This window comes from Sitophilus oryzae, unplaced genomic scaffold (assembly GCF_002938485.1).
Source record: "Sitophilus oryzae breed Bouriz unplaced genomic scaffold, Soryzae_2.0 scaffold_125_pilon_pilon, whole genome shotgun sequence".
Taxonomy (NCBI): Eukaryota; Metazoa; Arthropoda; class Insecta; order Coleoptera; family Curculionidae; genus Sitophilus; species Sitophilus oryzae.
In genome coordinates this window covers 752,332-767,336 of record NW_022145904.1, presented here as the reverse complement: position 1 = coordinate 767,336, position 15,005 = coordinate 752,332, and the positions used below count along the sequence as shown (strand labels likewise).

Genomic DNA, 15,005 nt, shown 5'->3' with positions numbered 1-15,005 from the left:
AACCCTGCAGTACACGCGGGCTAAAAAGTACCTGCTAGTAAAGGTAAACGCGGTTATCTGAGAGATACTTATTTTTTGTAAATTAAAAATTGAGTGACTGTAAAATGAAACATCATTTGATATTGTAAATTTTATTGAGTAAGTGAAAAAAAGTAAAGAATATTCTAACGAAACATCACTATTCTTAAGTTCAGATGTAAGTATATAATGTTTATAAAATTTTTCAAATTGCTTATATGTTCACATAATTAACTATCACAATCACTTTCAAAATTATGTTTATAGCAATCAGTTTGACAAATAGTATTAGAATGTTCTAAACATAATCTTTAATTACAGAAATGACAGGAAAATTTTGTGAGTCTTTTCTTTTTGATTGTTTTGTAATGATCACATAATTTTCATCAGTGTTTGTCCCGGCATTAGAGCATTCTTGAAGTGGAAATATTCTGCTTATTCCATCTGTAATAGGACCTAGTAGTCCTGTTCTATTTGTCTGTCTGCGTTAAAGGTGTTCAGATAATAACTCATTGGAGAGTGTACGCAAAAAAGCTCGACGGCTTTCAACTTTATTTTTATTTCCAGTATTAATAATTTGACTATGTATACCGGCAATATTCAAAATACTGAAGACCATTGGCCATCATTTTAGTAATCCTAGCCACATTATAGAGAGAACACATTTGATCAACTGCATTATAGAACGTAACGATTGATTTTATGAAAAATTACCTGGCAACACGCGGGTATCCCTTAGATAATTTGTATTAATATTTGCAAACATCTATACACCACAACGGTCAATACTATACTGATAGCTGTAGCCACTTCTTCTGGGAAGATAGCTCAGGGGACGTGGCTCTGCTTTTGTTCGTTCCAGATAAAATAAACAAACATTGAGGGTGGTATCTAACAGAACCGCCGCGTGTACTGCAGGGTTAATGGCAAATGAAACTGATGAAACAATATTTGACGAATGCTTTTATTTTACAATATATCATATTGAAGCAGGCACTGGTTTCTTTAAAATGTATGTATAACTCGGAAAAACACTATTTACAATAAATTAAAATAATTATTTAGGACAAATAAGTAAGTTTTTGAAATGAAACTTCTTTACGCGCGTTAGGAATAAAAATTCAAGGCCGTGGCGCACAAGCTAGCTAGAGGAAAAGTGGTAACGGCAGTGTTGCCACAGCCACCCCATTCAGGATAGATTTATCCCTTTATAAAACAATTTAACCCCGCTATCTCGTGATAATCTACCTCGATGAAAAATAAGCTTGTGGCAACTTGGGTAACGATCTGTGCCATACGCGGCTAAGAAAATTACCATAATAATGTTGAAACTGTACCAATCTTGATGTGTACCAATACCTTATGGTTGTGTGTTAGGAAGTAAATTTTCATGCATATTTTCATCGATAGGTTTGTAGCTTCTGAATAACGTTCTAGGTAAAGCATCTAGTTCATTTGCTAGCTCAGAATTAGAATTTAGAGTTAGTAACTCGTATTTTCATTGGACGACAAGTCATAGTTATTTCAAACCAATAATCAACGAGAATATTCGTATAATTTAATAAAATTACTGTAAACCACTATAAATAATGAATAATGAACAAAACATTTAAACAAAAACAGACCACACAAAAAAATGTTAGTAGCAGTTAGTAGTAGTCAGTGATATAGATGTAGTAATATTTTGGTTTAATGGCCACAAATGCCAGGGATATCCGGCCGGTTGATGAATTATCGTTTTTTAATAAAAAATAAAAAAAAACATTATAAAGCTAGAACACACTGTTTTTATTATATGATATTTTAATTATAAGTGTAATTATATTATTATTATAAATAAAAATTTCGGAATTAAGGTTGGTATTTTGAGACACCCTGCACACATTAAAATAATTAATATGAATGTATCTAATTAATTACCTATCTTAATTGATTAAGTACATTCAGATTTGTATCTAAATTATATTTTTAATTTTTTTTAATATATGTCTATAACGAAAAACTTTGTATACTACCTTTTGTACTTTGAAATATCCCAATTTTAAATTTAATTAAAATCATCTACACACGAAGAAATTTAAATACATATATCAAACGAATTTTTAATTAGTTTAACTTTAAAAAAAATGTAAAACCGAATGGAGCAAAAGAAAAAGAATAATATTTTAAATACAATTCACAAAGGACACCCTATTTTTTCAATTTTAAACTAGGTTACATCTTGACTAATAAAAAAGTTCGGAACCTTCTGGAAGGCTCCGAACTAATTTGCATGGGAATGTTAAATAAAATCACTTACCCAAAAATTTTACAAAACTGTGTGGAGAATATTCCGTAGATTATGGGGTTGGCAGCTGAATTGAGCGGGGCCAGACTCTGCACAAACGAAGCTATCGCCGTATTTGTCTGGGTCGGGGGGATATAGCCGAACACTTGCAGCAGGTCGAATATTATGTAAGGGCTCCAACAAAGGATGAAAACTGGAACAATGTGGTATAGAGTTTACAGGGTGCTTTGTAAAGTCTGGACAAATTTATTTCAAGTAAAATACCATGTTTAAACTTTTTGAAGTGAAACTTCATCACGCGCGCTGGGAGTAAAAATTGAAGGCCGTGACACACGAACTAGTGGTAACGAAAAGTGGTTAAAGATCGGAAAAGTGGTAACGACAGTCTACGGCTTAGAAATACGTAGTGACGCGACGTGTATTTGTGAGCAGTCCACGTGTTAATGAAAAATATTGATATATTAATACAAATTTTGTGAAATTGAATCAAATTATTTATTAATTTTATATTTTACGCGTATAAAACTATTTTTTACGCTTATAGAACTATTTGTTCTGAACTATTTATTACTTGTTACATACAAAACCTTTTTTATGTGTAAAAAACAATTTGTTACACGTAAAAAATATTTTTTTTAATTTATTACTCTTTCAACATTTGAAACTACACTTTTTCAAACATGTCCTTCAAATCCTTCAATTTAATAACTGTTAATACGAAGTTTCATTTCAAATTTGTGCACATAGTGTACACACAATTTTTTTATAGCATTTTATTTTATCAGAAATTCTTGGGAGTTGTTTTTGAAATATTATAGATATACTCGTAAGGCACTAAATATTCTGTATTTTAGTATATGCGAGATAAAAATATGTAAATATTAAAACAAAATGTTGTTTTTATATTTCATATAGATTTTATCAAGTCATTGTATATGAAAAGAAACAAAACGTACCAATTCCTATTAAAATAGAGGGCAATACCTTAGAACAACAAGGTCTACAAGTTCATATACTTGGGGTCCTGGTTTGGACACCTTGAACAACGACGTGGAAATAAAAACCAGAATAGAACAAGCGAGAAATGCATTTTTAAAAATGAAGAACGTCTTCCAGAACCTCAGATTGGACCTTGAGTTGAGAACTAGGCTCGTTAAGTGTTATGTTTGGTCAATCCTATTATACGGAGCAGAAACATGGACACTGAAAGTTCAAGAGATGAATCGCGTCGAATCGTTCAAAACATGGATATATCGAAGAATGCTTAAAATTCCATGGACAGCCCATATCACAAATACCGCAGTCTACAACAGAATAGGCAGAGAAAGAGAATTGCTCAATATAATAGAAATAAGAAAAACATCATACTTAGGGCATATATTGAGAAACGAAAAATAACACGTCTTACAATTAATAGTTAAGGGTAAAATTGAAGGAAAAAGAGGTCTTGGCAGGAAGAAACTATCTTGGTTGAGAAACATCAGAAACTGGACTCACCTAATTTTTGAAGAACTCATAATGAAAGCCGAGAATCGTAAAGATTTTGCCAATATGATCGCCAATCTTCACGGACGAGACGGCACGTAAAGAAGAAGAAGATAGATTTTATATTTTTATATTTCAGTCGATTTTATATCATACATAAACACAATTCTTCTTTTTATGTATTAAATTTTGTAACCCTTTAGTACTTTTCTGTTTTTCTTTAATAATATTGTGTAGAGAATATTCCGTAGATTAAGGGGTTGCCTTCTTATTCGATAGTCAAGCAGTATTAAAACCGATCAACTCACTAATCATTAATTCGAAGTTGGTTAAAGAAAATCTAGAGAAGTTGAACAAATTAGGCAAGGATAATAAAGTCCTTCTACTCTGGGTAATCAAGGAATAAAGATTAAGAATTAATAGAAGGTAATGAAAAAGCAAAGATCTAGCTAGAAAAGGAGTGGACACTCCACTGACTAGAGCAGAACTGTTCTGTTTCCCAAGTGGAAATTTGCTTAATGCGTAACCCAAGAACCTGGAAGACTCCATCTGTAGCCTGGAATGGGAATCCCCTAACTGTCTAAGACAATCGAAGAAATCTCTCAGAACTTACGATTGAGAAAAATCAGAGATTTTCTTTCATTTAAGTAAGAACACTCTTCGGTTCGTCACGGGGTTTTTAATACGACACTGTCTCCTCAATGAACACCTCAGTAGATTGAAGCTAAGAAGCAACGGCGAATGCAGATTGTGTGGGGAAAATGGGCAAACACCTCATCACAGCGTACATCAAGACGACAACCATTTGTGCCATAAACTTTGGTACTCTCTCTGTAAAACTGTCTCACATACTGGCTTTTGTCAAAGTCCTAAGACTGAATGAAGAGTTATAACTCAAGAAAGGGGGACCCAATAGACCTATAAGGTCGCGATAATTAATTTCCCCCATCCCATACAATCTAAAATCTGTAATCAAGACAGATCGCTGAACAGAAAGTTAAACAAATTATTTTGTATGGTCTGTTTTAAACACCCAATCTGTCTAACTTGCTATTTTATATAAATTATCGATTTAGAGAAAATAGAAAATACTCCCTGTATAATTTAACATCTACTTCTATTATACAGGTTAATTCTGGATTTATCTTTATAGGCCATTACTATTTCATAGATTATAGCTTCTCCATTGAATATTACATTAATATTAATCCCTTAGTTTATTAGGCCATTTTTTTTAGATATAATCAATCTAACCTTTTTAATCTACTGTAAAAAATCTAAAATTATTCAAAAAGTGTTTACCTGTTACTATAATTAATGTGATTTTAATAGTCTTAACTTTGGCACGTGGTATGAGACCTCTGGATGATGCTCGTCGATCATTGTCAGATCCTAAAATGTATTAAAACATAGATGTAGAAAAATAAGTTGATTTTTTAAGTAGGGAAAAAGTATTTCTTACAGTTAGAAATTATAAATAATTCTAGAGCTTTAATTATATTTAAGATACTTAAGCATTATTTCAATTAGTAATTTTACAATACTTATAATTATAGTCTTTAGTTCTATACTTATTGTTTGATTAATGTTGTAAGTTAGTAATAAGAGTTAGAACTATTTAAAATACCGTGTGATAAAAAAAAACGGCGTCAAAGACGACTGGGAAATGACAATCGATGATAATTTTAGCGAGGTTAATCTCTAGATGTCATTTTTACTAAAAATTGACATCAAACTGGTCAAAAATTAACATTAATTATATAATTATTAAAAAAGGATAGCACGTTTCCAGGGACAAATATATTTCCAAAAAATATTTTTTTTTTCGAATATTAAACTACACCATTTAAAAATTTTCACTCAATATAGAAATAAATTATAATCTTCTTAAAGCCATCTGGCAGTAAGCGCCATTAAAAAATAAAGAAGAGTACAGGCTAAGTAAATGACGTCTAGAGCTTGACCTCGCCAAAATTGTCATTCCCAGCCATCTTCGATGCGGTTTTTTTCCAATCGTATGCAATAAGAAACTGAAAACAGAAATTTTGATTGAACAATTCCAAAAATAATAGTATTAGAAATTATTATAATAGTAATAAAAGCAAGTATTTATAAAATAACTTACCTATTCGATCATTAATACTGTTTTTATTTCCTCTGCCAATCTGAGGACCGCTCTTTGACCAAATAGTCTTGATCATGATAGCATAGCAAGTAGTTATTATAATGGTTGGTATGACGAATAATGCCAAAGAAATGAGAACCATATACAGTTGCCATTGCCACTGTTCTGGAAATTCTATCCAACACTGGGGTTGATCTGCAAAACGAAAATTATAAAATGCCTAATGTGTATTTATTATTTTTATTATTGATTTATTATTATTTATTGATTGACATTATGAATTTTTATCACAATCTAGACGTTTACATTCACCTTAATTCAATTTAATCATTTTAAATCATTTAAAAAAAATAGTCATTATATAAAATTTCTGGATGGAAGGGATGTTGTGATAGTAGTTTTGAAACATATGTCCTTCAAAATTAACAATTAATACTGTTAGTTCTGAACAGTTAGTTCTAATTTATTTAAAAGGTAAGAAATATAATGTAGATTTGACTCTATAATTTGTTAGGTTTGTTTTATGTTGTCAAATGTTTCTAGTTAATAATATTGTTAAAAAATATATTTCTAACAAAAATAGATACGTTGTAATAATTATTAAACAACAAAAATACTAGATATGATACTGAAACATATAAGTGAAATTGTCTATTATTTAATAATGATTAATTATTTTTAACATGTATTAAATATAAATAAAAATGTGCATGCAAAAATATAAAATTTGGTAAGTCTAAGTGAACTGTAAATTGATTTGTTTACTACATCGTATATTATGTAGATATTTATCAGTGAAGGGTTATTCCCTTATTTATCTCGATTTTTGACCGAAATTTACCGCACGTTGCTCAACTATTTTACAAAAACTACTTTTAGTTTTTATAAAATAACAATTTATAACGTTTAAACAAGTTTGATTGAAGAAATATTAAGACCTTTGAGATGATTTAGTGTTTATTATTACATAAGGTGTTAGGCTCATATACACGCAAATTGTTGTTATTGGTCAATTTCGAAAAAATACAGAGGCGGCAAAATTAACAGAAAGTTGTTTTAATATTTTGCGAATTCGCATAATTTAAAATCTAGGGGGCGCCGGGCGGGAATATTGAAACTAATTTAATTTTTGCGAATATTCGCTGCAAATTTTGAGTTTTTAGTTTAAAATATATCTCTCTTGTCACCTATTTCTTGTTATGGATATAATAATATAAACATTGGTTAAGATGGAGGAAACTGAAAAATGATGAAAAAATTGTTAATAATCATTATTAGGTCCAACTTTTGTTTGTTATGTGAGCACAATTCAAGAATATACGATAGCAATATTCTCTACTATGGATTTTAAATTGAAACTATCTAAAATAAACTTTAAGAGAAGCGTAACTGCCTACTCTACTCTCTTCACCGGCTTGACGTGTACATAATTAATATATTTAACATAGTTAAAGTAAGGATTATTCGCAACAACGTTATCAAAGCCGACTAATCCCGTCCTAATTAATTTGTGCCTCAAGTAAAACTTCTTGCTGGGTAAATGGTACACAAAGATCCATTAAAGGCAAAGGGCTACTTTCTTTCGACCGTAATTAAATTTGCGATACAAAAGAAACAGGCTATTGACAGCAGAGACTATTGACACTGAAAGAGAAATCTAAAAAATAAAACTAATATTTTTTTTACAAAATAATTATTTTATTCTAGTGACGTAGAACCCAGAAATCTTTACAAGAAATGAATCCACCACAAAGATATAGACATTATTTGTAAGTTGTTTGACGTCTCGTTCTTTGCCTAACTTGATCAGCTTCTCCGGGCATTCTTGGACCAACTTGATTATCTTGACTATAGGATATTTTTTGAGTAACCGCGATGCATCATTGGTTTTGGGACATTAAAAAGATCTTAAAATCCCTAATCAAAAATGCAGGTCCATATTGAAAAAATTGTGTGTGCACAATAATGAAAAACACTATAATTAATCACCAGTATGTATGGAAACAGTTTATGGACTTTATAAAAGATATATACTACATTTTGGATGCGAATATCTCAATCTCGGCACTGGCCAATATTTTGACCGATTGGGCATTTAATATGAAAAGGAAAAACGGCCAAGACTATAAGGATTTTACGGTAAAAACTATTTGGAATATAACAGCCAAGCTATTAATGGAAAAATACCAAAAAGAATATAATATTAAATTTAATCCTTTTACTGACACCGAATTTAAAATATCCCGGGAGGCAAAAAGTGCCAAAAGGAAGGAATTGCAGATGGACCCTCTAAGAAGAAAAGAAATCTCTAAGACACTCAAATACGAAGAATTCAAATTGATGGTACGAAATTGTAATGAAGAATGTCCCGATGGTGTGCAAAAAAAATTTTTGTATTATTCTACGAATTAGCATGGCGAGGAGGAGAGGGAGGAAAATGTTTTGTTTCCTATTTTAAAGATAATATTGATAATATAGGACAACCCCACCGGTCGCGCTGAATACAACCCGATATTCGATAAAACCACTCAAGGAGGAGATATACCTTGTGCTCCGTCAAAATGACTGGTCATAAATAGAGGCCAATCGCATATATGCCCAGTAAGGCCATTCAAAAAATTTATGGAAAAAGAAAATTAATTAATGTTCCAAGATTTTTTAAACAGTAAATCCTTCCTGGAAAATGAGTAAATGGTTCAAGAACCTTCCTGTTGGGAAAAATACGATTGCTCAATGGGTGTCGAAAAAATCAGGTTTGGCTACGGAGAAAGTAAAAATTACTAATCATTCGCTACGTGCAACAGCTGTGTCGACACTAGCGAAGAAGGGGGTTGAGGAGAACACAAGGGTCAAAATAACTGGGCACGCAAACCTGAAGTCAATTAAACCTTACTATCCAGAGAATACAAATGCATGTTAAATATATTAGTAAAAATAAATCATAGCGCCTATAACATGAACAGAATTAATATTTAAAATATATTTTTAATATGACAAATCAGTATTAAATAAAATGTGTATCCTAGCCAGCAGTATTATGATGCGAACAAAAATATGAAATTGGAAATGTAGCGGTATCTGATTACAATGAACTTTGAATTGCTTTCATTATGTTATTTGTTTTTGATTTGAAAATGTAAACAACCTACGGCCGATCACATTTTGACACCGATTTCCTTATGGAAATGAGTTGAATTTATATTATTTTTGGAGCATAAATAACAAAAATAAGTCGTCCAAGTCATTTCCAATTTATTTGGTTTATTTATTTGCATAATTAGGGTGTTTCATTTCCGAATTTTAATTTTAATTCCGGAACAGTTAGTTCCATATATAGTTATTTTTATTTATTATACAAGGTGCTACAAATTCGGGGTACGAGCACTAGTATCTTGGAAATCGTAATAGATACGAACATGGTTAAATTAGGGCAAAGTTGTGCTTTGGGATATTCTCCAACATGCTATCAAAAAAGCTTAAAAAATTTCAAGGATTGCTGGGTTAAAAAAGCGGATTTTTTGAAAAATTAGTTTTATTTTTTCCTGTCGTTACTTTTCAGAAAATCTGAAAACTAATTGCACATTCTCATAGCCACTTTATCAGGGCTATCTGATAGATAGTATTCATAGATTATCAAATTAGCTATAGTTTCTGAGAGACATAGGTCAAGTGTTGAAAGAATTCAGTCTCCTGAGTACAACGATATACCACACTAATTTTTTTTTGGACTTTTTAAAAACACTATTTAAAAACATTTCAAGTCCGGCTCTGCTTTTCCAAATTATTTAACTTCATTATATTCACCGTAACAATATTGATGAGCGTGAATTAACAGTTAATAAGGAAAATGAAAGATTCAGAAAAATAATATCCAGGTCAGAATTTTAAAGATATTATTTTTAACCTTTTGGATTATGAATTTGAAATTTCAATGTACGATCTAATAACGTGCATAATATTCATCATAATTATTATAAATAAATCAACTTCTACAAAGTAGTTTCTAATGTTCTACATGTTCGAAAGCATTACCACCCTTCGTAATGCATAAATATATTTTTCGTTCAATTTCATGTTTAGCCCTTTCAACAGATCCTCTTATTTTACTTCCGAATGTGCATTTTGTACTCAAGTTGTATTGATTTCACTTTTACAAATAACGTCAAGCAATGCCGAACCTCGCTGTCCATTATTTTGCTCTAAAATTTCCAATCCAACTTCCAGGAAAATAATTTGATTTTTGGTATTGTCAAGACTTAAATATAGGCCAACTTGGGTTTACATCAAATTGGGAAAAATCATGTAAAATATAATTCCAGTAAACCAATTTGATATGGATCCAAGGGAATCGTTTACGTATACGTTGACCTAGACATGTTCTTATAGTAAACATTGTTAATTAAAACAATTAAAGTCAGGTCGATGTAGCGTGATGTTTCAAGGCACGTACTAAACATCGGTGTTGGAAATATACAAAGAAAACTTTTGAGCACGCACCCGCCGATGATTGGGACGAGCAGACAAATATAAAAGGGTATGCTGAAGACAGGGAAGAAGTTAGTTAGTTGGTTAGTCCGTTGCAGTCCAATGTTCAGTTGATTGGCCAGTCAGTGATTCGCATCATTAGTCCGTTAGTTGGCTAGTCAGAACCAGTAGCGAAGAATAAAGATGTTCCTGTAAGTACCTTCTTTGAGTATACCATATATTGAGTCTTGGCATTTCCTGGAATTTCCCAAATTTATTTTACACACACTGTAAACCTTATGCTAAATAAATGTGTTCTTATCTAATGGTTGTTTTGATTGAGAGAGAGAACCTGGTATAGCGACCCTAGCAAACAACCCCTAAGCTAGGTCGCGACAGTATTATGTTATATTTATATTATTTTATTGTCTTTGATTTTCTATAATCAATGTTTTGACACACGCCATTGTTGAATTTTAAAGCTTCTCAATATTGTTACGATAAATAGATTAAATATTTAAAAAAAAACAGAGCCAAACTTGAAATTAGTTTCAATAGATTGTGTTTAAGTACCCGAAATAAAAAAAAATATTAAGTGTAGCATATCTTTCTATTCAGTATTCAAGGGTCAGTATTTAAGAAAATTAAGTAGGCTTATGTACATATTTCATAAATTACCAGCTAATTTGAAAATCTGAAAATACTATCAGGTAGATTTGATAAGGTGGCTATGAAAATGTGCAATTAGTTTTTGGATTTTCTAAAAAGTAGAAAAAAGAGCAATCAGCAATCCTTGAAATTTTTGAAACTTTTTTGATGACATTGCGGTAAACATCCCAAGGCGCAAATTTGCCACAATTTAACCATCTATTACGGTTTCCAAGATACCAATGCTTGTACAACAAACGTACGAAATACCTTACACAATTACTATGATAATATTAGAGTAAACTTAATCTAAAGTATAAAATAACAAAATTTTAGGACAACCTGTACATGTCTATTATTATGGGTGGGGTTAAGTTGCCGTAACCTCGCTCAGCATAAACTTTTATTAAACTCTTTCCGATTTTGGAGATTTTACCAAACCTTCTTCGGAGTTGTTTTTGTTCTATTAAAAGGTTGGCAAAAACTTGGTCAACAGATGGCGTTGCGTCAAAACGAGCTGATCTTTTAATAAAAAACAAGACAAACTTTTTATTTGGAGGGAAAGTTAATGAAGTATAAGCTGCTACTTAGAATTTAATTAAATCATAAAAAAATTCTCGTTCTAGTATATCTACTTCTTTCTCTATTTGTTATTGATGGTTTATCTCGGAGCAATCAACAATTATTGCAATAGTTGGCGATAATGTGTTAGAGGTTTTTAGTATTACCCAAGTAGCAAATTTTATTTTATAAAGGCTGTATAAACAGCTATGTGATAATTTTTATAGGATACCTCAATTCATATAACGTGCTATATGACCGTAATATGATAGCTTTACAACCAAAAAGGCCCATTTTTATATAACCGTTTAGTAGTATAGAAGTTCTATAAAAAGGGTATACAACTCTTATGCTAACTATTTTACACAGCGTTATATGACTATTATAAAACTAGTTTTATTGTGTATTACGTGGTCACATAACAATAAAAACATTTGATCATTTAGCGAGGTACAAGAGTATTTTATTTTTTACCGAAGAATATTAGGAGCAAATTATATTTTAAGCGTGTCGTAAAATGAATCTAGAGGATGTGGATTGTTAAAAAGGAGACTTTACTCGACAATGAAAATGGCGGGTAGAGCCAGAAGGTACAACAAATATGTAATATTAATTAATAGGGTTTGAAAAGTAGGGACAATTTTTGTTGCGCCGAAAATTTTACTGGTAGATTATAGGTAATGTATTTGGCAAAAAATTAAAGCGCTTTAATTGCGATTAAGGTTTACATATAAATTTAAACAATAAAATAAAATAAAATTTTCAAAAATTCTTGTTTTTAATTTAATTAAACACTTTATTACTGTATGTGGGAATCTTATCACAAAATAATTATCAAAAATAACATTTTACAATTTATTTTGACGTTTTTAGTTTTGCTTCATATAATGGCGGCCATAGGCCATATAAAAATTCTGCCTTAAACATGGCGAATTATAATGCAACCATTTTATTATAATTGAACCCCTTAAGTAAGTCTTTGTTGTAAAATAAAACGGTATAGGATAAATATCTATCCATGCGCAGAATTTCCAGGCACTATAGAACTATTTTGGACATATTGAGATTTCTGACAAATAGATGTTGTCAAATCTCATTTGATTAGTATTTAAACTAACAAACGTGATTAGATTTTCATGGATTCATGCAAGCAATGCATTTCATGCGTGCCCGACGAGTGAGCGGTAACCTAAGGACTTGGAAAAACAACAATAAAACAATACAAACATTACTACAGTAAAACTTTTACATCAAATTGGCAACCATGCTTTGAAGAAGCCAGACAACCCGAGACATTTTGGCTTTTGAGAACCCAGGGAATTCTCGGGATTATTTGCCGTAATTTCGAGGAACTCTTACATGCTCTTTATAACTACCACTGCGTTTGTTAACTTTTTTCCAACTTTGTCCAGAATTCATAATATCTGTGATTGATTATACTCGTACGTAGATATTACTTCTGCAACAACAACAATAACAAAATAAATAACTAGGTATATCATTTAATTTAAAATGAGGTTATATTATACATTACCAGTTTTATAATGCAGATATTACAGCGAATTTATTTTGTTAATCACAATTTTATCATATAAAGCTATATAACTGGTGTTGTATACAGCACCGTAGTTTAACGCAATAAAACATTCTATCATACAACGTAATACAACTTTAATAAGACAAGTTTAAGTAACTATTATATGATCTTGTGACTACTAGTTATATGAATATTATAGAACTCTTACATGGTGGGTATAAGAGTCTAATAAAATAATATGTTTGTTATCATACAGCATTGTCTTATTAAGTGTTATATCATACTAAAAGAAATTATCGTTTAATGCGTTATAGGATACGTTGTAAAAACCACTACAAAATAGTTTAATATGACAACTTTTATTAAAAAACAGAAAGGTCGAAACCAAACGCTTAATAAAATCAAGCAGTCCTTAAGACAACGCTATACGACTGTTATAAAATAATTCAATCCTTTTAGAATTTCTTTTTGCTACTTGGGTAGTGATTGGTATTGATTCTAAAACAAATTATAAATTGAAAAATTTTACCAAATTATGTCAACATATTTGTCCGATATACGTTATAGAGTACAGTTTTTGTGGTCTGTCCTAAGTTCTTTAAGTTCTTTAATCACCCCTATAACTTATTTTTTCAGATAAAAAAAAAACAGATTTGGAATGTTAGTATATGACATAAATTAGGATTGATTGATGCATTCAATTGTTTTCGGTTCACGGTATTTCTTTGCTTTGTTCGATAGAAAGTGTCACTCTGAATAGAATGACCATGTCGCGTCGTCGCCTTAATTCGCCGCCATCCCGACGTTCTCAAATTTATCACTTATAAAATAACCTATAAAAAAACTAATTAAAAAAAGATTAACCCCCCAAAGAAGTTCAAACCAACGCCATCAAACCTCTTTCGTACAACTTTGTACATCTAGCCGTACGGTGCAACTTTACAACCTGCAGTCTTGCAGGCGTGTAAACGATAAATAATCGGTTGGGTATTTCGCGTGCAATCTAAATAAAAAAAAACTAACCCTAGAGACTAACCAACGCAATCAAAATATGCCCACGCTATATTGCTATTACCGATAGCTCTAAATAAACAAAAAAATAAAAACAGCTGTAAAAAATAAAAAAGTTCTACCTTTGTCGGGGATTGATCCTACGACCCGGTGCTCCCAAAGCGGCAGCCTCTCCCGCGGAGCCTATAGCTAGGCGTTACTTTCCGCCGTTCGACCGAGGATAAAAAAATACGCATGCGCAACTATACCGTTCCTCCAATATGGCGACCGCCAGTAACGTTAAAATACGATTTTTTAAGAGAAAATGTCAAAAGTTGACACATGTAGGTCATTCTATTCAGAGTGTCATTTTCTATCGAATAATGTCAAAATATACCGAGGGTGTTATTTAAAAATAAAAAGTTGTAGTCATTTCCGGTGAAACAGGAAGTGACCAGAAACAATTGAATACCGTACATCAATCCTAATTTATGTAATATCCTAACGTACCAAATATCGTTTTTTTATCTGAAAAAATAAAAAACTTATATGGGTGTGCCACTTTTGAGACGCACCCGGTATATAACTTAAGAATACATAATCTGTAAAATGTCTGCTTTGATGGATATTTTTTACGATAACTATCACATAATTTGCATGCCATGATAACGACCTTTACGAAAACAATTTAGGAGGACATAAAACGTACCAAATACTAGTATTCAAATTTTATGAATGAAAGCGCTATTGAGGTTGTCTATGATGTTGAAAATAAAGGTTTTATTAGTCATAAAAGGGATAGTAATTCGGTAACTTTTGTATTTATAGAAAGGGATAAAAGGTTTCTTTTCGCTTGGATAATAGCCCGGAGGTAGAGGTAAAAATAAAAG

At 31.2% G+C, this 15,005-nt stretch overlaps 1 protein-coding gene across 1 annotated transcript in view; it reads right to left on the bottom strand.

Annotated features, from left to right (window-relative positions):
• The window catches only part of LOC115874248 (cardioacceleratory peptide receptor-like), a 387,533-nt gene that overhangs the window by 14,993 nt on the left and 357,535 nt on the right, over positions 1-15,005 (bottom strand). The window contains exons 6-8 of the mRNA XM_030889347.1: positions 5,916-6,110; positions 5,093-5,182; positions 2,318-2,498 (exon numbers count right to left, since the gene is read on the bottom strand). Coding sequence (XP_030745207.1) covers positions 2,318-2,498; positions 5,093-5,182; positions 5,916-6,110 — 466 coding nt within the window. The remainder of the gene's footprint in view (positions 1-2,317; positions 2,499-5,092; positions 5,183-5,915; positions 6,111-15,005) is intronic.